This window comes from Heloderma suspectum, chromosome 1, assembly GCF_057233095.1.
Source record: "Heloderma suspectum isolate Gila_16-S chromosome 1, 16-S_ref, whole genome shotgun sequence".
NCBI classification, from domain to species: Eukaryota; Metazoa; Chordata; class Lepidosauria; order Squamata; family Helodermatidae; genus Heloderma; species Heloderma suspectum.
This window is the reverse complement of record NC_139458.1, coordinates 141100220-141122297: the sequence shown is the minus strand read 5'-3', so window position 1 is coordinate 141122297 and position 22078 is coordinate 141100220. Positions and strand designations below refer to the sequence as shown.

The 22078-nt window shown below is 45.8% G+C and overlaps 2 protein-coding genes across 3 annotated transcripts; one reads left to right on the top strand and one right to left on the bottom strand.

The window, feature by feature from the left end:
- Positions 1–282: 282 nt before the first annotated feature.
- MTCH2 (mitochondrial carrier 2) lies at positions 283–18199 on the bottom strand. Of its 2 annotated transcripts, XM_084804528.1 has the most exons (13): positions 18083–18199; positions 15623–15707; positions 14680–14786; positions 11415–11441; positions 11080–11136; positions 9262–9319; positions 8141–8192; positions 7878–7937; positions 7296–7389; positions 6934–6981; positions 6268–6335; positions 4482–4557; positions 283–2912 (listed from the first exon to the last, which is right to left on the bottom strand). In XM_084804528.1, the coding sequence occupies exons 1-13, from the start codon at positions 18167–18169 to the stop codon at positions 2826–2828; spliced, it is 906 nt and encodes a 301-aa protein (XP_084660654.1). In that variant the 5' UTR covers positions 18170–18199; the 3' UTR covers positions 283–2825. The 2 variants fall into 2 exon arrangements, with proteins under 2 accessions (XP_084660654.1, XP_084660645.1); XM_084804519.1 differs by lacking the exon at positions 6268–6335 and having other exon boundaries at positions 289–2912.
- LOC146358168 (phospholipase A2 crotoxin basic subunit CBb-like) lies at positions 16953–17541 on the top strand. Its single transcript, XM_084829607.1, has one exon. The coding sequence runs from the start codon at positions 16993–16995 to the stop codon at positions 17539–17541; it is 549 nt and encodes a 182-aa protein (XP_084685733.1). The 5' UTR covers positions 16953–16992.
- Positions 18200–22078: the final 3879 nt, after the last annotated feature.

Sequence of the window (22078 nt, the reverse complement as noted above, 5' to 3'; positions counted from 1 at the left end):
TTTCTGTACAGTGGTGACCTAAGCTTTCCAGCTACCAAATCCCAGGCTTCAGCATCATGGCTAATCAAATAACAGAAGGAGTGCCACTGGGAGCTCTTGACAAGTTGGTAGCCCCTGCTTGACCATCCAAGAATGCAGCACCTTACAGATGCCCTGCCATAGCATCTCTTACCCCACCCCACCCCTTTGTGCTCACCTATGGTAGCTCAGTGACGTGCCAGAAAAAATCATGACTATCTATGAACAGTATCTTAAATGAAACAATAGCTGGAGAGTCCAAATGTGATTGATGCAAATGACTGTTAAGGTATGCACTATACAATATTTGACTTTTTCAGCACCACAACATTCCAATTAAAATATGTGGTACTTTCTACATTTGTAAAATGTGCAGAGTTTGGGTTGAAGCCCAGCAGATGGTGATACATTGTTTCTACTTTTCAACACAAAGAGAGCATTTCTTACACGGTGCCATAAGGAGCGTGAGTGGGGGCTCATCTCTCACTTTTTCATCATTGCTAGAAAGTAATTATTCAGATAAACTTTACTGATGACAAAGCATAAAAGCAGCTATGATAGAGCAACTATAAAGTATTATCTAAGGCATTAAAAACAGCAGCCGTACATTTGGCTGTTCTAGGGGTCATACCACTAGGGCTGGAGAACATGCTCAAGGTGCCCTTCACGCTGTTGGAGTTACTGGAATGGTACACAGATGTCCATGGCCTTAGCACTCGTGGGTAATTCTTTGCACTTTCACTCCAATCCATTTATCTGTCTTAGGAATGTAAACCTCCCACTTGAGTGTATCAAAACAGTAGTCCCACCAGTACAGTACATAGATTGTTGCTTCTGTATTCCTGCTTGCTTAATTACAGCATCACATGCTTTGTGTGTGTTTGTTTACATTAGGGGTGGGCAACACACAGACCACATGCAGCCCATCATGGAGTTTTGTGCAGGCCCCCGAGCTTTGCCATCGAAATACCAGTGATTCTGCTGGGAAAGAGAGGGAGCAGGAAGCATGAGGCTTGTTTCCCAGCAGAACTGAGCTCCCATCAGCCTACCAAACAGGTGCGATTTGGGTGGCAGGCACTTCCACTGGTGGCAGGTACCAGGGGTGCAGCTCCCAATCACCGAAAGTTGCCCATCCCTCAGCTACATCCATTTGGTCACATGCTACTGTGATCCATTCATCTCCCTAGAAATGCTGCTTTTCTCCAACGCATCTGAAGGCTACACACCTAAAGGCAGTGATTAAATATGGCATATGACAACATCTGCCACAAAGCTCAAACTTTTTCAAGCTATAAGTATGCTAGAGCCCAGGTGGTACTTTCATTTTTTGAAATCATGTCAGAAGAAGAAACAAAAAGAAGGCGCTTCTGGTAGGAGATACAAGAACTCAGATGCAGAGCAGGTGATATATAGATTGCACATGATTGAGGACATGGGGCTAACCTCAAGCTTTTCTTCATCAGCCGGCTGGTGGGACCATAACACAAATCTAAACCAATTATGTCCTCCAATTCCACTGTGTACAACTTTATTAACATAAAGAATGCTAATAGAGTTTTCCTAAGAGCATATTCAATTAATCCACCACATTCTGCACTGCCAGTGGTTTCACAATCATGCTTTCGAGTAGCTGTTTTGCCAAGCGCAGACATAAAGATAAATCATCTCTTCTAGAGCCCCTTGTGTCTAAGGGAGCATATCTGACATCTTTTAGTTTCTTGGCAGAATAGCAGTTTCAGAAGACAGTTGCTTACTCAGCTCCTGCATCCTCCTCTCTCAAATAGGTGACACCTAGAGGGTTGTTTCTGAGGTAACCACCACCACAGGTCTGATTTATATATTACAATGGTCAGACAGAAGTCAATTTCAATCACAGACGTCACTGTGTGGGAGCCATTTTTGTTTGCAGCACTTCATAATGGGGTGGGCTGGGTGATTTTCTCCACAGTGCCATAAACATTCAGTTTTGAATGTCTGCTGTAGCTTTGTGGGAAATATTGCCTTCTCCACAAGGTGAGCAGCTGCACAGGAATGACTCTCTATGCCACAGCCTCGTGGAACAATTACAAGCACCCTCTCCATGTGGTGGCCATCACATGCAACACTCCCTCAATCATGTTGTCACGGCAGTTTAGAGGCACTCTCCAGATCGGCTTAGGGACAGAATACATGCTTGATTTGCGCACAACAACCTTGGTAATGTTTGACTCCCTGCGTGGCCAAGCAGGATTAGCATTTTACTTCTAGGCTTTCCAAGTTGGAGTTCAACAATGTGTTTGAAGGGGTAAAGGCTAAGAGATGCCTTGTCTGGGGGAAATATTGGTCCACTAGCCCCAAATTAATTCAGCAGCTCTAAGTAAAATGCACAGGGCCAAGTGGAACGCTACTCCTCCACCCCACAGGCAGCCTGTTTCCAGGGGAAAAAACACTGCTTTGCTGCCAGCCCATGGTAGTCCTAGCGTGATACAATCCCATTAGAAGGCAGAAACTGGAGAAGGGAGCATTCCCAATAACAAACCACCTTTCTCTGTGAGAAATGTTAAGAACTGCTCACATTCATAAGAAAACAAGTCCCTGCCCCCCAAGAGTGGCAGTTTTCTTGTCACCAGTTCCCTCTGCCTGACTGCCTCCCTCCACTGATCTGAGAGATGGAAATAAGACGCTGCCCTTCACACCTCTGCCATTAAGTCATGCTCACAGCCAGGTCCATTTCCCAAGATTAAATGATTATTTTTTAAAAAACTGTATAGAAATCAACACACTGCCATCATTCTGTGCATCTGGAGCAGCCACAAGAGGCCCAGGACTCAGTGAAATCTCTTCTCTTCCCACACGTACCGCTTCCCTGCAGGCACCTTCCGGAAAAACAGACTGTTCCCTCGACTCATGTTGCCCTGAGTAAGCGAAGAAAAGGACGCAAGTGAGGGAGCTTGGGGAGAATGAGAAGCTGGGCCTATGGGTTCCAGGACCTTGGCAACTGCAGAATTCTGGAACTGCCCTGGTACTAGTGAAACCCCCCCCCCCCCCCAGCCCCAGACAGCCACTGCCTTATCAGTCTGTGGAAGCAGCCTAGGCACACTTCCCACGTTCTGGATGCTGGAGGAGGATGCGAAGATGGAGAAACTGATATAGCACAATCTTGTTGAATCTGGGGGCCAAATCTGCCACTCCAAGATTCCCCAGATGGCCATGCCCCCTTCTTCCCCTACCCCAATAGCCAATCATTTGGTTGTTTCTTGGCTTTCATATGCATCCCCCCCATACTAAGGGGTTGAAATGCTTACAGTAGTAAGAGATTTAAGATAAAATATGTTGGTGTTCTGGCCCCATCCCCTTTGTCTGCAGCCCCACCCACCACTGAATGCAGCCCCCCCAAGAGCTTTTCTGAAACTGAATTCAGCCCTTGGGTTGAATGAGGCTCAACACTCCTGATGTGGAAGGGCCATGCCACCTCAGAATTCACATAGTAAAAAGGTCTCTCCAATCAAAATCACTTCCCACATGTAAAGCTTGCATGGCAGGAAAGCGGTGAGGCTAAGCACAGTTACAGAAGCAACCCATCCCACCCCTGCATGCAAAGTCTGGGATGGGACAGCCAACACAAGAAAACTGTACCTCGTCACTGCCTGCACATCTGAATCAGTCCTATGTCTGTTCACAATTTCTATGCCTCCTGGTTCATATCATTTCCCCAATTGAGAGACTGAAATTCTACAGCCAGAATTGTGAAAATGAAAGACGCAACCCCAAACCCCTTCACTAGGAGCAGGCCTCCTGATGCCCTTCAGATGCTTTGGACTACAACTCCCATCAGCCCCAGCCAGCATAGCCAATGGTCAGGAATGCTGGGACTTGTCATCAAAAACATCTGGAAGGCACCAGGCTAGGGAAGGCTGCCCTAGCTTATTGGGACTAGAATGCATCCAGAAGAGGAGAGGACACTTCAAGCCACACCATGGCCCAGTTCAGACATGACTGGGCTCACTGGGGGTTATTTAACCCATGATGAGCTGTGGCGCGTTCAGGATGACATTTTGAATATGCACCCCTACTTGGGGATTGCCATGTCGTGCGAACTCAGCCACCGAAAGTTATTTAAGGGTTAAACAACCCTCACATAACCCTACAACAAACCAAGGGTTATATGAGGGTTGTTTAACCCTCAAATGACCCTCGATGGCCAGTTTGCACAACTTGGCAACCCTTGAGCAGGGGCTGTATATTCAAAATGTCACCTGGCATGCACCACAGCTCACTGTGGGTTAAACAATCCCTGATGGGGCCAGTGTGTTGTCCGAACCATGTCAATGACGTTGTTGTCTGGCATTCTTGCTTTGGAGGCTGGGAGGACCAAGGGTCGGAGCCCCTTGGAGAGGAGGGAGGGCCTCTGCATCTTATTCCTCCCCCACATCTAAAACTACAGACCACAGTCTGCTAGGGAACGACACACAATTCAGACGTACCTCCCCATGCAGCTGGCTCCAGCAGTGTAACCAGGAGGAGTAAGCTGGCGCGTAAGCGGGGAGGCCACCAGCAAGCCTGGAAAACAGCAGAAGACAAGGCTGCATTGAAATGGCTCACCAGTAACATGCCATCTGAAGAGCGTGCTCCAGGGCCAGATTTCTACCCTCAAGGCCACTTGGAAAGCAGCAGCCCAGATGCAACTTCCAGAGTAAGCATTCTTCTCCAAAATGAAATTCAGGCCGAACTCATTTTTTAAGGAGACTTGAATCAAGCAGCACAACCAATGGTCTGATCCTTCTAGATGTGCACACCAACAGCTCAGGCGTGCAGCCAGCCTTCAGCTGCCTTGTGCAAGACAGAGCAGCCTGACAACCGAGACACATTTTTAGTACCCTGGGAAGGCAGCTCTGGTGTGAAGGCAAAGCCAAATTATTTGTGTAGAGGGAAAGATAACTAAAAAGAGGATGTGCAGAGTTTTATAAGACTATGGATGGTATGGACACAGTGGATAAAGGGATACACTCTTCTCCCCTTCTCATAATAGTAGGACATGGGGCCATGTGTGCGTGTGAGAGAAATGTCACAATGAAACTGATTGGCAGTACTGCCAGGACTAACAAACAAAAATACTTCTTTACACAATGTGTGCAACTGACTCAGGCTGTACACACTTAACCGAGAGTAAGTCCCATTAAACTCAACAGGATTTACTTCCAAGTCAACATGCACAGGAATGTGCTGTCAATAGCTACATGGAACCCCCATGTTTAGGGGCAGTCTCTCTCTAAGTATCACATACTGGAGATCAATGACGGGGGACAGTTGTTGGCTTCATGGCCTTCTTGTGAGCTGCCTCTGGGGAGCCGACTAGCCATGGCTGGAAACAGAATGCCAGTCTAGGTGGATGTTTGTTCTGAACCAGCAGAGTTCATAAGGCTGACCTTTCATGACAGATGACCTTTTTGTTAGGACAGCTATTGTAGAAATGCAGAGACCACAGTAGAAATGCAAACGCTGTCATGCCAAAATGTGATTATTTCTGGATTAAGAATTGTCTCAGGAAGGTTAGACTAGATTCAGTTTTCAACAACTTGCCTCCTGTGGATGGAGAGGAGGTCGCTCTAGTGGCTAACACATCATCGGATGGTGACAAGTAAAAGGAATCACAATTTTCTACCTCTATGTTATTAGACTCATTAAGTAGACTCTAATGCCCATCAGTTACCTAGTAAAATAAAACATGTATGAGGAAGAAGCTTGTAAAAGTGGAAAAACATACTGTGTTTTCTTATCCTTTCACTCTTAAAGGGTGGACTTTAGTATCCATATGGATTTATAAAGATTTACTGGATTTGAAATTGCTCACAAGATTCAAAGCCACTAGACTTTGAATCTTGTGGGTTCATCCTTTTTTTTTTTTTATACAGTCCTTTGCTTTTCCCCCAGCCACAACTATTTTGGATATGGGCAGGGCACAGTAATGGGATAGCTCTTTGACCACTGTGCTTTTAAAGTAAAACCTTAGAGTTATTCTAGGAAAACTTTCTAACTACCACCTAAAGAAGAGATCAGAGGCTTTATTTTGCAGCTCTGTGGGCTGCGGCACCAAAACTCTTGACAGCAGCTGCTGAAAATATGGAGAGAATAGTTGCAAGACACACTGCCAAACTCTCATTGCCTTAGGAAGGAAAAGGACCTGAAAAACAAGGACTGAGTAAGACTAAACTGTGTGTTTTAAAACATGCCATCAAAAATCAGATTAAAGAAAAGATACTCTGCACTCACCCACAACTATTAACGGCCATCAGGTTCGAGACAAGTACAAAAGGGTAAGTCAGCATACTGGCGAAGAACTGCGAGTGACAATACAGCAAGATTTACCAATGGAAAGAGTACCCCAGTTTTCTCCCTTGAACCCTGCCAGGCTGAGGGACAGTTAATGGCAGAACGTTCTTCAAATTATAGCAAATCCATCAGTCACCCTATTGTTGCAGGGAGCATGTCCCATGCTAGAAAAAAGCAGCTTCATGGGGCAGTAAAGCTTAACAGATTGATTCCAGTGCCAATTCTGATCTTGGCTTGGAGCTTGCACTGACCGAGGAACACAGACAAGGAAAGGGCTGGCAACTGTTCAGCTCAGCCCCCAACAACAGTTTGGGCCTAGCAACAGCACCTGATCAAGTGTTCAGCACTAGACAGATCTTACTGATGAACAGGTAAAGGCTGCTCAATGTTGGATAGAGATCGCAAAGTCTAAAGACTGAAAGGCATCTTTTGCACAGGACATCATTAGCAGATACTTTTACTTCCGTAAGGACTAGTATCATGCCCAAGTTTAGGACCAAAGATATAAACGTGAGTCCTCAAGCTTATGGCCACCTTCTCACAACCCTATTCCTCTCCCACTCCCTACCTCCCACCCAAGGAAAGACAAATGGATTGTACACTCACTCCAGTGACAGCCTGAGAGTAACTCTTCATCTCAGACATGGTGGAGACCTAGAAAGAAAAGAAACCAATTAACGGAAACCCGTTCCCCCATTAGTAGGAGTGATTTCCAACCTCATCCTAATCCAGATGGGAAGTGCTAGACCTGCTTGAGGTAGCAATATTAAAAGGTTGCAGACAACAACAAGGAGACTTTACATTAAAAGGTTGCAGACAACAACAAGGAGACTCCACTTAACAGATGCTTGGGGGGATGCTGCAGACAGAGCAATATGAGGCCCTCCCGGGCTGGCCAATACTAGGAGGATGCACTGCTCACACCAGCCCATGCCCCAATATAACCACACTGCAAATAGTACACTCACCCCATTCTCCAGTGCATAGGTATTGATGAGGTAGGCCAGCATGTTACAGAGCCACAAGGACAGGATGTCCCCAAGCAGGCGGGGAATAAGGCCCCTAAAAGAGAACAGCTAGCAAGTGAAAAGGCTGCAGACTGCCTAGAGAAACCTCAATTTCCCCCTGCTCACCCCCCCCCACCTCCACTGTACAGCAGAGGCAGTCTGGCTGTTCCCACATGACAGGAGACTGTTCAACTTTGCACAAAGCACAAGGCTGAATGTTCTCAGAAGGAAGTTTTCATTTTCACCACCCACTTTGGGCAGGGGGTTACCTAAGAACACTATTAGACCACACCAAAGCTTCATCTATCCCAGCAAGCCATCTCCCATAGTGGCCAACCAGATATTTTCAGAAGCCCATAGCATGAAGGCAAGAACCCTCCCCAGCTGTCCCCCGCTCCCCAGCTGTCCCCCCCGCCCGTCAACTGACACTCAGAGGCATACCATGTTCACTCTGTGAGCTCTCTCTGCAAAACCCAGCTCAGCCCTGTACCAACCTCCATCTCATGTACAAATGACAGGTAAAGCCCCATAGCAAGTACTCACGCAAAAAATCCAAGGATGCCCTCTTCCCGGTAAATGGTGACAAAGGAGCTAAACACCCCACTGAAAATTGAGAAAGAGATCCATCAAGTCACTCTAGGAAGTCACGAAAGAAGCGATTCTGCCCCCATTGCCAACTTCAACAAAGATGACAAGAAGCTGCTGTGGTCTCACACTAATTGTTTCTTGGCTTCTCTTTAGTTCTCCCAGTTCTAACCTTGTAGGTTAAAACCCCAATGAATCCAGCTCACAAAATATGCACATACCTGTACTTGGTCTCTCTACCAATGAACTGTACCATACACCTCAACGTGATCACTGAAGGACAAAGCCAAAAGGGAAAGAACATCAGCAAGGGCGGTCCTCCCTCCTCTCTTCCCCCCATTCAGGCTGACACAGGAACATACTGCTCTATGACTCTAAGTCAATCTCATTCAGCTGAAGCTGAATCCAGCCATGACAGAGATGCTCCTGGTCGGTAAAGCTGATCTGGAAATGGCAGTTCAACTTGTGTTGGATGGGGTAGCACACCCTTTGAGGATGTGGGTTCATAGTTTGCGGACTTGACCAGGGTGACACATTCCTTAAGGGTGGACAGCTGGTGGCCCTCCAGATGTTTTGGCCTACAACTCCCATCATCCCTCACCCTTGGCTCTGCTGGCTAGGGCTGATGGGAGTTGTAGGCCAAACCCTCTGGAGGGCCAAAAGTTGCTCACCCTTGCCTTAGTGACATCGTGTCTGGATTACTGCAATGTGCTTCATATAGTGCTGCTTTTGAAAAGTGCTCAGAAACAACTGGTCCAGGATGCTGTGGCCAGGCTGTTCGCAGGGGCCACATATGGGAAGCATGCTGCAACTAGGGATGTACGGAGTGTGTGAAATCCGTTCCATCTGTGTTTCGCAGATTGTCAGGCACTTTTCATTCCATCATCCGTCCATCAATGGAACTGAGTTTTTTTTTAGTTTCCAAATTTGTGCAAATTTGCATCTGCAAAAATGTGCAAAGGGACACCACCCAAATGCTATAGCCGGGGGCGGGGGGGAATGAGCACTTCTGGCTGGTTTTTAAAATTTGTGTATTTTTCTACAATAAAATTTGCACAAAATGCCCAAAGGTTAGAAAAGCAGTCCACAAGCCTGCAGATTCCACCCAATGGGAAAAGTGGGTCCACTGCGGAATCCGCAGGTCAGATTCATAAAAATCTGAACTCATTTGGTTCCACTGCGGATTTCTCCAACATCCCTAGTTGCAACAGCTATATTGGCTTCCAAATTGGTTCTGGGCCTAATTCAAAGTTCTGGTGATGACCTTAAAGCCCTTTAGAGTTTTGTCCTGGGTGATAAGTTTATGCTGGTAGTGACCAAAAGGCTACCAGCCCATACGTACCATGAAACGGGTGGGTGACTAGCGCAGCAGCAGAACGTGCAATCATCTCTTGAGAGGTCTAAGAAAATCAATTGCAGAAACATCAGCAGCAGAAAGGCCAGCCAAGGGAAGGGCAAGATGTAAAGGGACAGCACATGCCCCACAAATGACCAGGTTCATGGAAGGATTCAACCACAGCTGCTTAATATGGATTATAATTCGAAGCATTTGTATCAATTCAAGACCAACAGAACAAAAATATTGGAAATAAAAGTTGCAAAATATGCAAATTAGCTGGTACTCCTAGAACCAATTGGGAAACTTTATCAGAAAGAAAACAATAATGGAACAAGCTACTATACTGTTACCCAGTTTTGACAATATAGTACTTCATCACCTGGGTCGACGGTTGCCTTCAAGCTTGGTGGCGACTGCCTATCTAGTGCAGGGAGGGAGTGGTGAAGAGTGGATCTCCTCTTCGTTCCACCTGCCTGGCTTTCGTGGCTAGACAGCCAAAATTGGCTGTCTAGCCATGGGATCTCGGAAGCAGTAGCTGCATTACACATGGGATGTGTCGTACCAGCATTTCCAACTTCCCTGCCCCGGCATGCCCCCAGGAACGCTCCATTTTTGTCACTCCGCACTCCTTTTCCGAGAGTGGCGCATGGGGCCATTCCACACTGCCTACGAGGCAGTGCAGGAGGGGGTGGAGGTCGGTACTCCGGGGAACTGACCTCGGAGTGTGGGCTCTGAGGTCGGTTCCCGGAAACCAACCTATCCTATGGCCGTCTAGCTGCTGACTATCGGCCATAGGATTGCGCCCTAATGGTGTTCTCTCTAAAATTTATAAAATATTGTTAGAAATGGATATGGAAACAGCTGGAAACCTGCGCTCAGTTTGGGAACTAAACTGGAAAATTCAAATTACTGAAGAATGGAATAAAATCTGGCAGAGATTTCCAATTAAAACGCTATCCTCTAAAGTTAGGGAACAAACTATTAGAACGATACAAGGCTGGTATCTCACTCTAGTGAGATTATCTTATATTAACTCAGACAACATAAATTTTGCTGGAGGGGATGTAAAGAACTAGGCACCACACAACACATATGGTGGGAAAATGAAGAAAATATGGAACTATTTTTCTAGAAATTAGAAAAATAACAGGACAAAGCATATCAAAAAACACTAGAATTAGCATTACTGGTAATATTGCAAGGTAATCATGAGAATTTATTACATAAAACACTTATAAAATTTCTAACAACTGCAGCTAGATTGTTGATGGCCAGCAAATGGAAATACCTAAAAGGAATCTTGCTTAAAGAATGGTACAACAGAGTATGGCAGATTGCATTATTAGAAAAATTGACAAATATTAAATTAGCAAAAGGACAAAGAAAAAAGGACAGTTTTATGGAAGAATGGTACAGTTTTATTGTTTATACAAACGCAGAGAAACGATGGAGTGTTCCCTCTTACTACAAAACTCTTTGGTTATCATAGCACACAAAAAGGTACTATACATAATTAAAACAACAAATAAGAAGGTATATGTATTAACAAATTATAATGCATGTTTTCAAACATAAAAAATCACAGTGAAAGTTTAGTTTAGGTTATATATTTGTTCTTAAGAATAAAATATGTACATCTTATCATTGTTGACAGAGTAACGTGGATACTTGTAAATTGTTGTACCATTTATTATGCATTTGTTGAACAAAGTTGTACAGACAGATAATGTACATGTATTAAAATGGAAATGAAATAAAGAATTTAATTTTTTTAAAAACTTGAATCATTTGTGTCCATGGCGAATGAACCATGTAGCTTACCTCTTTGATAACTTGATCCAGGGAGGACCCAGACTCCTTGCGGCCATTCCCTGATTCCTGGAGAGAAAAGAAACAAGTCAGCTTCAAAGATATGGGGTAACAGAATTTCCGCTGCCTCTGTACAAGGCATCTTGTTATTTTATCAGGTTTCATTTTCATAATTCTGGGTAGAAGATATTCTGCATAGCCTCCCACTTCCCACAAGGTGCAGTACTCCATATACTGTGAAATACAAACTACAGCCATCTCTCAATGCCCATAATCTCCAAAAGGCGAAATCAACCTTGCAGGGAAACAGAGAAGCAACTCATGCAGAGAACCTAGCACCAACATACCTCAACTTGGTCAGCTTCCTGGCATTTCTAGACAGAAGGAGAACAGAAAAGTATGAGCCCATGGCTTATCCCCTCCACCCTCATTCCCAAACGTTGCCAAATCTTAAGCATATATATAATTGCCTTTGCATTCATTCTTCACTCCCAATCTTGCTTCTTCCACCCTCACTCTGTTGTTTTCCTTACTGGCCATCTTAGATTGTAAGTTCCGTTGGGGCAGGGGGCAGTCTATTTCTGCTTGGAAGCCATCAGGCACACTGGAAGGCACCAGGCACACTGATGGCACCATAAACATGAAATGCTGCAAATGCCATAGACAGCCTGTACAGCCACTAGGAATGCACAAACACGGTTTGAATACAAATCTCTGGCACTTTAGTTTCTAGGGGAGAGTAAGTACAGCATCTGTTTCACGAACACAGACTAATCTCTATATCTGGGGACTGGAAAAGAATTCCCTCTCACCTTAGGTTGGCTTCAGACCTGTTTGGATATATTTCCTTAACAGACCCAACTATCTTTTCATGTGTGAGTGCACCTACATGCAGACACAGAACTTCTCATAGGAACATAGGAAGCTACCTTATACAGAGTCAGATCATTGATCCATCTAGCCCAGTACAGTTGATACTGACTGGTAGTGTCTCCAGGGTTTCAGGCAAGAATTTTTCCAGCCCTACCTGGATATGCTGGGGATTGAACCTGGGACATTCTGCATGCAAATATTGTCCTCTACCACTGAGACACAGCCCCTTCTCCTTGGCTCACAAGAGATTTGCTCTACAGGCATCTTTATGTTAAAAACCACTCTGTTTTCAGAGTCCCTGTTCACTTGCCTTAGAAAAAGTGTCGTATTTTTTTTTTTTAAAAAAAAGCACCTTCACTGCAGTCTTATAAATCTGAGCTGCTGTATCACTTCCTAAATCAAGGCATATTCTCTAACCCTACTCCATCCCTGCCCCCACACATCCAGCACACCCATATTGGGTAGATGGGTAGCAGAAGTGATGCAAAATGGTACAATCCTGTCTGTCCCTTCTTCCACTAGGGCTCATTGCTACACTGAATTTAGAAATGTTGCTTTCCTTGAAGATACTAGCATAGTAGGAAAGCAGGCCAATTAAACTTGGCTTTAATTTCTAAACATTATCAAAGTATCTTTGGTAATAAACCACTCATTCATATATTCTGACATTTGTCTCAAAAACGTCTTCAGTTTGTCATTTCAGTTATTACAACTGAAAAAGTGTGTGACTTTTTGTACTCTTGTTTTAAAAAGTAATTTTGCTAAAAACAAACAGTTACATACTTGAGGGCTTCTTGTGTTATTTTAAACACCTGTTCACTACCCTGCAATTATTATTCCCTTGTGTGCTCAGTGCTTGTCCAAGATACATTCTACCCTACCACCACTGCTTATATGTCTGTAGGTTACATTGGATTCCTCACAGCTTCATTCTGGAAAACTGTATGCTTTTTTTGTCATCTGTAGGAAGGATTCCAAAACCAACACATCTAAAAGAGCTAGCAGCCCTGCCCACGTAGGTCTTCTGTGTAATTAAAAGCAGGGAAACAGCCTCACAGATTTGAAACTACTACTTATAGGTTGGCCTAACAAAGTAGCCACAGCAGCAATCCAGGCAGCCCACAGAAACACCTAAACTAAATTTAGATCCAAATTGTCCAGCCTATGAATAAGTTGTTTTGATGCCAACAACTTGACCATATTGTCAAAAAGCATGAAACTGCCATGTACATTCATGTTTACACACAGCATAAACAGCGATAAGTCCTGGCAGCAACCAAGAAGAATCTGACTTACAGCCTGATCACACACACATTTCTTTGGAAGCACCATTAGCTCGGTCCACACCAAGCCACGCTTCGGTGCTATGACAACAAGCGTTGTGCTTCAAGGCTTCAAACTGTCACTTGCGATCCTGGTTTGAAGGGTGAACACAAACCATAGCTTGCCAATTTGGTTGTAACAGCAAATAATGGCTTCTGCTAAAGAGGAAGTAACTTGTTGAATGGGAACACATGGCTGGGCCACTTGTGGCCCTCCAGATATTTTGTTCTACAACTTCCATCAGCCCTAGCCAGCACAGCCAATGGTGAGGGATCATGGGAGTAGAAGGCCAAAACATCTGGAGGGCCACAAGATGCCCACTCCTGACATAAGGGAAGGAGGGAGTGCACAAGCACAAGGCTTATTCATGTAACGCCATGCGTTGGCATCACATGTGAACCAGCCCAATGTGTTTAATGGGCGTTAATCCTAGGTAGCTACAAATGCACTCACCACACTTACCATAGCAAGCATCCCTCTTTCCTTCAATATCCATTACTTGCCGCAGCCCTGAGTCTGGAGCTTCTGCAATGGGGGAATAATCCCCGAAGTTGCAGGATGCCCTGAAGGCACTCTGAATACATTAGAAGTGCAGCATGCCGGCAAGAACAATGCCCCCCCCCCCCCGCCCCATGTTACAAGTTCATGAAGAGAGTGGAGGTTGTCCAAATTATGCTGCTCTTCTAAGACTACTTGGAAAGCTTCTGAAGCACAGTGTAACAGTAGGGACAGTGTCCTGCCTCCATCCCAAGCTCTGGAGGGCGCCTGGTGCTGCGGTGTGTACCGCGCTAGTGTGTGCTAGTGTATGTAGCATATTGCTGCACTCGTGGTGCTCCTGGAAGGTGAGATGAAAAGAAGAACCCGAGCCTTCCTCCTGAGCTCAGGGCAGGGTGCGGAGGGAACAGCAGGAAATTTTCCCTCTTCGCATGCTGCTCCAAGCCTCCAAGCTTTGGCTCAACATGACTTCAGAGAAAATGCCATACCCGTTGCCCATTGGAGGATGGCAAGGTCCTAGCTACCATAGCTTTTGGCTGACTATCAAGGTCAGCCAAAATATCCAGGCCCAGTTTACTCATAATTAAAGCCTGAAATATTCAGTTAAAGCAATAATCTATTTCAAAAGAAAGGTTCTAACAGCAAAATGAGATATAGGGTTTTTTTTTAAAGCATTACATTTGATATATACAAAAGATGAAGAAAACACCACCCATATATATCTAGAATACAAATAATTCTCAAGCACATGAGCCCATCTTTATCCATCCAATGTATATGCTTTTTGGCTTTTACTGACCATCTCTGCCATAAGGAGGCATCTTATCAGCAGGACTCAGAAAGGAGTGGCGGACCTCACAAGACAAAGACTGTGAAATGCTTTGCATACTAAAATTTCTATGCAACACAATTATAAGGTACCTGTAACACTTTACTATGCACCACGGTGCCGATGGCTCCTGAGCAGAGCCTAGGAGCCAAACCTTTGAAGAGTCCAGTCCTTCCGTCAATCTTCATAATGTGTTTAGCTGAAAACAGAAGTTAACACAGACATCAGGATCTGTCCCAAGGTTCTCCCCATTCACTCAGCATACCTGCCTAGAAGAGATTCCAGCAATCAAAATATCTAACTAATAGTTGCTAATGATGCCATTCTTGTGAAACTATTTCAAACTTAGCCTTCCCCATGCTAAAGAAGCCAGGCCTGATGCTAAGTTTGAAAGTTCAGTACTAAAGGTCACCATGCACAGCTACAGGCACAATCTAGCACACAGTAAAGAAGGTTCATGTCCCATTGATCTCCACATGCTTAACTGCACACTGGATTGCACCCAAAAATAATGTTAGCATGCACCAGCACCCTGCTTGCCCTTACCAGACTCTGCCATTCTCCCCAGTAACAAGAACTACAGAGCCAAAGTTAATCATCGTTACTTTGAGCAACAGCGTGTGGAAAAAGCAGTTCATGGTCAATAACACAAGCTGGAGGATGAAGTGTGACACTGCTGAGATATGCACATGCATGTACAGGCCAAATCATGTGTGATGCTTGGGAGGGTTGTAGACCACAGGAAGAGACTCAGTTGCCCAAATATCTCTAGTATTACAATTTTGCTTTACTGACTGGAATTCAAAAGCCAGTAACTACGCCTATACCTCTGGCACTTCTTTTAAACCTCCATCCCAGACACTCAGCACTTTAGCTACATGAATATCACTACCACCCTTCGTAGAATCTCTAGCAAAACCCAGTACACATGAGAGCTCTGCTTCAAAGGCATGGGTTGCCAAGCACAGTACGGTTATCGCAGCAATACAGTCCTGCTTTAGGCTCTTTCACAAAACTTATCCATTATACACTCACCATAAGCAAAGAGGCCAGGAAGCTGATAGACCTGTCGCCCAAAAATATTTCTTCCCAGAGTTGGAGGGAGGGGTTCATATCCCACCTTCAAAATAAAGAGACAGTGTGCAGCAACCTCTACAGGGTGAACAGCACCCTAAGGAATGGTTCTAACATTCCCTAGCAGCGTTGATGCAGCTATTAAATTGGCCGATAGGTGTAAGCTGAACCAGAAAAGACACATGAGTTTCTGTCCTTTCCTACAGTTCCAGTGCCATACTACTAACTGCAAGCCTGAAACACAAAAACCACTATATTTGGAAGATGGCCTAGTTTGCAACTCACATTCAGAAGCATGGTGGACCGCAGTTCAGCAGAAAGATTTACTGGGACACCGGACACCCACAAGTACCAGCTTTTAGTGCTATACAAGACATTTAGAACTACAGAGCAAACAGATCTACATACCCACTCCATCAAACTTTTCTCCTTACTTCTCTTCAAAGAGTTCCCTCCTCCCCTGCGCTGTATTAGTAACTTTATTTAAAAGCAGAAACTTTTCCTTGATGTGATCTGGCTGCCTCCAGAGTTAGGATTTGTTGTGACTAGGACAATAAATCTAGAGACTAGATGTGAGTCTCCTATCATGGAACTGCTTTGCTTCGTATGTGAACCCCTGCTTGATTCACCAAAGCAGGCCTTGCCAGGCAACATGCTTTCTATAGTTTTCAACTCACATTATAAAGGAAATCTGCAGTTCGGCGGAAAGTTTTATGGGTACACTGGATACCAACGTTTACAGCTATGATTTCCCAGAGCAGGTAATGGGCTTTCCAGGCAGAGATAGGCAGCATTGATTTTTGAGATAGATATCTCGCCACATGGCTCTAACATAGTTCTCATTGTGGCTAACATATAAAAAGACAGTTGTGATGTTAATGACAGCCAGCTTCAGAACTGCTCTTTGTCCTTAAATTTGGAACATTACAGGGATTTGTGTATTCGCACTCTGAAAATACAAATATCCTTCCCAAGTCTGCATTTGTGATTAGAAGATGAATGTCCTAAAAATGCATGGGCTGTTAAATTTTTGTACAGGCAGGCTGTTTCTGTGTAGCTGTGCTTTCCAACCAATGATGATTTGAGCAAAAAGCCACAACTGGCCAAAAGCAACATGCAACCAAAGATACTAAATAAAGAAACTCTTCAAGTCTGAAACTACTGGGAGTGTCCCAGACACTACCAATAAAAATGAGAAGGAGGCTGATTTGAATACGAGGTGCACATAAAGCCAGTGCAGAAAAGTGCTTTTAGAAAACAGCTAAACTCACAAAACATTTGAGTGGGGGGAACCAATTTGAAACTGGCTAAAGTTAGCATTGGCTTCTGTAATGAAGATTACTCTGTGGCTAGCATTGGCAGTTTTGTTCTCCCAGGAATGTGGACACAGCAAAGGCAGCAAGCGAGAGAAGCGCAGCGTCTTGGAGATGGTTTTGACTCTGTGGTGTTACCGGCACCGCCTAAAAATCCCCCTACTAGCACTCAATCGCTATGGCTGCCACTGTGGAACTGGAGGTTCTGGAAGCCCCCTGGATGCAGTAGATCAATGCTGTTTCTTGCATGACTGTTGTTACCGCCATGCCAGGGTCTCCTTGAAGTGTCACAGCAAGGTAAAATGGCAGCGCTACAAACTCTTGTGCAAGAGCTCAGAGACAGAGTGCCGCTCCACAAGCGTCTGTGGCAGGATGGCATGCGAGTGTGATAAGCAGCTGGCGGAGTGTCTCACGGCAGCAAAACCCCGGAGGAAGCATTCTTTTTACAACAGGGGGGACCTCTGCAAAGGACCTAAGGACTCTTGCCCAGTCATCCATCAGAATTGGACTGAAATCCTACACTGGGGAAGTCCCCACTCTCCATCTGTCTCAAGGCGTGTTTCTTAAGAGAAAATTAAACAATTGGAACGACTGGCAATGGTGATGGCTGCTGCTGCTTCCCAGGGACACCCCCCCCGACACCCCCCCCCCCGGAACATCTATGTTTTTAGCCATTGGAATAGGTTGTTTTGGTGGCCCTTTCGTGCCAGGTTATGGCGGTCGTCTGGATGGAACTGGGAGAAAGTGGAAACGAGGAAGCACGGTCTGCGTTCTCATCGGCAGCTTTCCTGCCTCTGCCAGGGCGGCGGCTACACGACCCGGGACAGGGACAAGGGAAGGCCACCCTAGGGAAAGGGAGCCGAAGGCAAATCAAGGCCGAAGGCTGCGGGTGAGCCCGCTACCGCTAGGGTCAATGCTAATCTTATTTAGGGGGAGGAGGGCGCTGCCGCCATGAAACGTTTTCGCAGAGAGGACGACCTGACAGCCGGAAAAAGGAGGAGCAGAGGCCACCTGGGGTCACGACGATGCCTCCCCGCCCCACACCGCGGCTGTCCCCATTCTCACGTTCTCGCACAGGAGGACAGCCTGCCGGGGCTAAAGGTCTCACCTGCACTAGCACCTTCACGTACATGAGCGGCTGCGACAGTATAGTGAGGCCGGAGCCCAGCAGCACCTGAGAGGCCGTGTCCGCCATGCCGCCGCCGCCGCCGCCGCCCCGGGCTCCGCCAGGAGGATGGGAGGAGCGACAAGCTACTGCGCCACCTCCACGTGACCTGCGGCGGAGGAGGATATGGCTCAGCCGCCGCCGCGTCCCGCCGTTTCCGCTACTTCCGGTTCCAAATGTTCCTGATTTCCTCCATTTCTAGGGCAGGTTAGGGCGGCCACGGGGGGAAATATTATCGAGACACACAGCCTGAGCTTCCGGTCAGAAAAACCGGCGCCTGTCATTGGCCGTGGTTTCCTGAGGGCGCAGTGTGGTCGCTCTACGCGTTGTTGCAGATCCGTGGTGAAAACCCGTAGCTAATGAGGGCTCCGACAGCGTGCAGCAGAATGAATCATTTTGTTCATCTCTGGCGGATAAACCAATGGCGCTAAGCTGTCCTCGGGCGCTCCCGATGCGGGCTCCTAGAGACGTTGCGGACAGCCCTGAAGGGCGGCGCGAGACGAATGGCTCGGACACAGAGACAGGAAAAGCTACGGTTGCAAATGGTGTCTGTCACTCCAACCCCTTCTTATATCCATCTCCCTGGCCTCAGAACAGCTGCCGTAGGCTGAAGAAGGGCTCTCGAGAGAAGAGGGGCGCCTCCGCCGGCGATGCTGACGAGGCAGCAGGAGAGTCTTTGGCAGGCGCCGGAAGGCTCGCAGAGGGCGTACAAGCTAGAGAGCAGCGAAGAAATCTTTGAAGTGATAGCTGTCCTCCGGCCTGATACACTTTGTTGTTGTTCAGGCGTGCCCGACTCTTCGTGACCCCATGGACCACAGCACGCCAGGCCTCCCTGTCCTGCGCTCTCTCCCGGAGCGTGCTCAAGTCCATATTCATCCTGATATACTAGTCTTCAGTAATCGTTACGTTTCCTTTGCTAAGTATGGTCCAGCCTTTACTAATTGCTTGCTTCGTTTAAATGCTCACGGCGAACAGAAATTGCATTTTCTGGTTTTTTACCATCACCATACTTTGCCTTTAGGACTGCAGCCCTTGCCCACTGGCTAGGAAGCATGTCGTATTGAGTTTGGTGAGACCTAGTTCTAAGTAAATACGTGCAGGGTGGCACTGTTAGATAAGTCTGACAATTTCCACTAGCGAAGCAAGCGTTGCTGCTGTCATTGTAGCTTCCATTTTTATTCTCACCTTATTTAGGACATCCTTGTTCGCTTAAGCATGTTGTAACAAGTAGATTACTTACAGTGCCGTGCTATGCATATGTACTTATACGCTTGCTCCCAGGTAAGTGGGTACAAGACTGCAACCTTAAGCCAAAATTGCTTGTACATTTTAAAACACTATTACCCAGGACATTTCTCCTGATTCAGGTTAATGTGCATTACCACCTTTTGCAAGTTATGCTTCTGACATTTTAAATGTAACCATAGACTCTCCAGCCAGCTGGGGAAGACCCCACCTTATTATCCAGAACTGCTCTGCACCTAGACTCCCATACAGTTTCATAGATAATATCGCTTTAGCCCACCCTACATTCATTTTCCCTTCATCATCCTTCCACCCACACTCCCCAGCGAAACTGAAGGAGAAAGCCATACATATTTTTTTTATTATGGCATTACTATATACATTCGCGCTGGTGCACTAGCACATCCTTTTGAAGAAAAGGAAAAACCCTCCCCATCTCAGAGCTATAGCAGCTGCACCAGTTGGCAACTGAGAAAGCAAGTGTTCTCAGCACAGATGTAACTGAAAAACACACTATGCCCAACAATGGGACAGTGAAATAAATTTGCATTGGAGGTGATATTGTCAAGGCTTTCTATGCACACTTCTGTACCGGGAAGAGAGATTAAAATGTGAAAAAGCATAAAAGATTAAAACATGAAAAATATGTACAGTCCTGTAGTAAACCCCAGTCTGTGGTTAACTAAAGATGAGCTTCAGATAAAGTTGATCTGTTCACAGGTGACACAAAAAATACAGGAAGGTTGAAATGTGATTTCTGGATAGTGAACAATCAGTTTAAAAATCTGGTACAAGCACATTTAAAATTGCATAGCTGTCTTTCACACATGCATGCCACCAGCAGGAGAGATTCAAAACTGCTTTAAGTGGAGTGAGCAAAATCCTTCAGAATTTATAAAAGAGGGAAGCTGGAACTGGGAAGAGACTACCATAGCTGAATACAAGGGGATAGGTGCATAGGAGAGTTTAAAGATGCTTTCCTGTAACATTGAGTACTCTCCATTTTAAAAAAAGAAAAATTGCAACATTCCTGGATTTTATCAAGTGCATTTTGAGGACAAGAATGAATGATGGAGGAAGTACTGAGCAGAATGTACATTCTAGTAGACCAAAATACACTATGAAAAAAAAGGGAGGGAGGGAGGGAGGTGTGCCATAGAAATGTGGACCAGAAGGAGAAAAGAGCCACCTCCTACAATGGACAATACTAAAGGGGTGGGGGACTAAGTTTGATGGTTCGTCCCTGGAGGCTGCTGAATCCTGATGGCTTTCTGAGGTCTCTTGGGGATTTTCCTGCAGGCCTAGCCAGCAATCCTGCCAAGGTCTTGGTCACCACTTGGAATGAGATGACCCTGGTTATCAATATGATCACTCCCAAATGTCCTTGACCTAGTCTTAGAACCGTGTCAGCTCCTTGGTGTTCCAAGATCCTGAGGGTGATGAAACAACTGTATCAATGATTAGAGCATAAATGGGGGAAGACTCACAATGACTATGCTTGAACACAGGTAAGAATCCATTTGCAACCATATTCTGTGGCAATGCTGCTGCTGAAGAAATCTCACTTCACCACTATTGCATCTACTCGGTGGCATCCAGCGGAACTCTTTTGGGTGGTTAATGGCTTCTTGGGTGTAGGTTATAGAACACAACAACACAAACCCTCAAAGGCCTGTTGTGAGCAATTTCCCAGATGCTTTGCAGATAAAGTCGCTGGTATTCGTGCTGACTTGGATGCCATTGCTTTGACGGGCTCTGAGATGGATGGGGCTAGTGCACCATCTACTCATTTATGGATACCTTTAATCTTGTGCAACCTGAGGATGCAGACACACTGCTTGGAGGACTGAGGCCTACTACTTGCCCCTTAGATCCTTGTCCATTCTGGCTTGTGAAATATGCCAGAGCTAGGCTGGATACCTGGACCTCCGAGGTGGTAAATGCCTGCTTGAGGGATAGTGAAATCCCCACAGCTTTGAAAGAAACAGTGGTGAGGACCTTGTTGAAGAAACCAAATCTAGATCTTTGGGTTCAGATAAGTACTGCCCGGTATCAAATTTGCCATTCTTGGGCAAGGTGCTGGAGCACATACAGCTCCAGGTGGTGTTAGATGATACTGATTATTTAGATCCAATCAGGTTTCAGACCTGGTTACGGGACAGAGACAGCCTTAGTTTTGCTGGTTGATGACTTATACCGGGGAATGGATGTGTGGAGCACAACCCCCTTGGATTCCTGCACTGAGCAAGGGGTTGGATTCGATGGTCTTGTAGGCCCCTTCCAACCCTACTATTCTATGATTCTTCTGGTCCTCTCAGCAGCTTTTCATACCATCGACCATGGTATCCTTCTGGATCATTTATCTGGATTGGGCTTGGGAGGCACTGTTTTAAAGTGGTTCTGGCCCTTCCTGGAGGAGTGGTCTCAGAAGACGGTGCTGGGGGACTTTTGTTCTACCCCATGGCCTTTAGCCTGTGGAGTACTTCAAGGTTCCATTTTGTCCCCCATACTTTTTAACATCTACATGAAACCGCTGGGGGAAGTCAGGAGGTTTGGGCTGAAGTGTCATCAGTATGCAGATGATACTCAGCTCTACCACTCATTTCCATCTACACATCCCAGGGAAGCTGCTGAACTCATGAATCAGTGTCTGGTGGCTGTTTTGGGGTGGATGAGGGCTAACAAGCTGAAACT

Excerpts from the sequence above, each read along its gene's own strand:
- LOC146358168 (XM_084829607.1), top strand. The coding sequence starts at position 16,993 with ATGAAGATTACTCTGTGGCTAGCATTGGCAGTTTTGTTCTCCCAGGAA.
- MTCH2 (XM_084804519.1), bottom strand. The coding sequence starts at position 18,169 with ATGGCGGACACGGCCTCTCAGGTGCTGCTGGGCTCCGGCCTCACTATA. Across the intron at positions 11,442-14,679 it reads TGCATAGTAAAGTGTTACAG|AAATGCCAGGAAGCTGACCA; the intron begins GTACCTTATAAT and ends CCTTCTGTCTAG. Across the intron at positions 7,390-7,877 it reads GGCATCCTTGGATTTTTTGC|GGGCCTTATTCCCCGCCTGC; the intron begins GTGAGTACTTGC and ends GTTCTCTTTTAG.